Source organism: Fukomys damarensis, unplaced genomic scaffold (assembly GCF_012274545.1).
Source record: "Fukomys damarensis isolate Sample0158 unplaced genomic scaffold, DMR_v1.0_HiC HiC_scaffold_11, whole genome shotgun sequence".
In the NCBI taxonomy this organism is placed as follows: Eukaryota; Metazoa; Chordata; class Mammalia; order Rodentia; family Bathyergidae; genus Fukomys; species Fukomys damarensis.
The window spans coordinates 15,219,652-15,222,123 of record NW_022900923.1 but is presented as its reverse complement, the minus strand read 5'-3'; the positions used below and the strand labels follow the sequence as shown (position 1 = coordinate 15,222,123).

Genomic DNA, 2,472 nt, shown 5'->3' with positions numbered 1-2,472 from the left:
ACTCGGAATAGACCTTAGGACCTTGCCTTTGTGAGGCAAGTGTGGCACCACTGAACAAAATCCTTGCCCCTACTACTTTGTATTATTATGTCAGTACCCAGAAATCATCATAACCTGCTAACACCATGCGTGTCTATCAGAATTTACTCCTTATTTCTCTCTCCTCATACCCCTGACCATGCCCTACTGATTCATGTGGCTCCTAATCAGCCTGCATGTTCATAGTGCATGTCACAACCCATAGTTTTGTTGCTGCAGTGAGCTACTCCTGTATTTGATCACCAAGGCAGCCTAAAGCACCTGACTGAGCAGAAACAGACGGTCAGTTTATGATGGATGGAGACAAGTGCAGGGAAGGCACGCACAGTAAACTTCCATAGCCCCCCAAAGTCGTCACTTCTCTCAAAGCAGGTGGGCTCCAGGTTCTCATCCAAGCAGCATTTGATACAAGACAGGCCGCTCACTCCAGCTCCAATCACTGCAACTCTCTTGGCCATGGGATGCTCTGTGAGAGCAAGGTCAGATATTACTACTTCATATCATAAAGTGGGAAAAGAACCTGTGATACAGGAATGGGCGTAGGAAGTGCCAGAATTCCAGTTCTCTCATCTTCGAGTGGAGGCTGAATCACATTTTGGTAAAAAAGGCAGATTTTGAAATCTGACTGTTTTGGTTGAATACTAGCTGTGTGATCTATTAGCTGTGTGATCTTGAACTCACTGTTTATCTTCTCTGTGTCTTGCTTTTCTCACCAGTAAAAGGATACAAGAATAATAATAATGATGATACTGATAATAATAATAATGATAATAATGGTAGTACAACTATAAATAATTGTGGAGACTGAACGACTGCTCTATGTTGGAAGAACTCCAGAAGTATAACTACTTCATAGCAAGAGCTCAGTTTATTTTAGTTATTATTATTTTCTAGTGTACCACATATCTTCAGCCCTTGGGGACAGATCCCCTCAGTATTAAAAGGTCCTTTTGCTGTCGCTTTTCCTCTCTGAAGTGTAGGAATTGCAGTCAGTAAAAATGTTAATTTTTATGCAACACGTGCAGAGTCTGAAAGAATTAGTGATTTTGGCCATGTCCTACAGTATGAAGAAGATATCACCTGCAGTAAAGGGGTGGGGCTGTTTACCTTGAACAGAAGCAAAACTGACCATGGAAGTCTCAGCAAAAGTGACATGGGGGGGCGGAGATTTAAGTCAGTGGTGAGAGTGCCTTCCTTGCAATCACAAGGTCCTGAGTTCAATCCCCTTTCTTAAAAAAAAAAAAATCACACGGGACACTCTGGAGTCCATTATGAGGTCACAAGGCAATAATGGTTCTCAGACTTGGGACATTGTAGGGTGTGTGTGTCATGGGAATTAGGATCCATTTTTAAAATTTTATAATTTGGGCTTCAACAAAGCTCAGTATGGCATTTGGCTGATAGGAGGTGGTATTCATTTAATTCCAATAAGTTGGGTTTCCATCATGCTAAGGCTTTTGACATGCCCAGTAGACTTAGCAGTAAGTGTTGTTTTCCATGTAACCCTCTCGGTCCTTCCGGAAAATATACAAACAACAGTTCCTCTCAATGTATTTGTTTTACAGAATTTGTCTAATGCATTTGATTTTGCTTGTAAGGTATAATATTTTCTGAGAAGAAATCTAGGTATTTAAAACCTATGTGATAAATCAAGGTGCATGCTGAACTGAAGGGACTGGTAGTAAACCAATTCATGCAACAGATGTACCTAGGTACCTCTAAGTGTAGGTACTGAGCCAAGCATGGGAGCCCAAAGATAAGACTCTGCTACTGAACCAACATAATAAAATCTTAGAAGTAAGAAAAGAAACAGTGACATCTCCAAAGGATGCTGTTGAGTGGAGAAGGCTGACACACATGTTAAGCCCTGTAACAGCAGTCCTGGGCCAAAATGCTTGCAGACTCTCTTTGGTCCTGTTAGAGTAGGCTGTTGGGTAAAAACAGAGTGGGAAGAAACGCCTTGTCTTTCAAAGACTGGTTAGGGACTATACTGACAGTAGAAACAAATTTGGAATTTGCAGCTTTAAAAATTCACTCATACTGTCAGTCTGTTTATTGTTGAATGAAAGCAACCATATACATGAAGTCAGTAAAGAAAGGTTGTGAGCCAACTGGAAATTGGGTGTTGTGAGCTCTACTCTTGCACCTCTAAACAGGCAGAAAAAATCTGGCTAAAGTTCATTTCTCTGTCTATATTCATAAACTAGAAAATAAAAGAAGTTTTTGGTTTCTTCCTTGCTAGCTGTAAAGGATTAGTGTTTGGTTTGAAAATCAAATAATGGGTGCTAATCCACCGAGTTCATTGGCTGAAATGAGAAGATGCCTAAACAAAGCTCAAAACCAGACTTTCAGATCACCAAAGGCAACCCCAAAGGAAACTAGGTGGAATAACCTGAAACTCAATCACCTGGACTTCCTGAACTGGCAATGAAA

The 2,472-nt window shown here is 40.8% G+C and overlaps 1 protein-coding gene across 1 annotated transcript in view; it reads right to left on the bottom strand.

Moving 5' to 3' along the window:
- The window catches only part of LOC104876796 (dimethylaniline monooxygenase [N-oxide-forming] 4), a 19,218-nt gene extending 17,534 nt beyond the window's left edge, over nucleotides 1-1,684 (bottom strand). The window contains 2 exon segments of the mRNA XM_019210805.1: nucleotides 366-505; nucleotides 1,147-1,684. Of these exon segments, the coding sequence (XP_019066350.1) occupies nucleotides 366-505; nucleotides 1,147-1,171 (165 nt within the window). The 5' untranslated portion in view covers nucleotides 1,172-1,684.
- Between the last annotated feature and the right edge of the window lie 788 nt (nucleotides 1,685-2,472).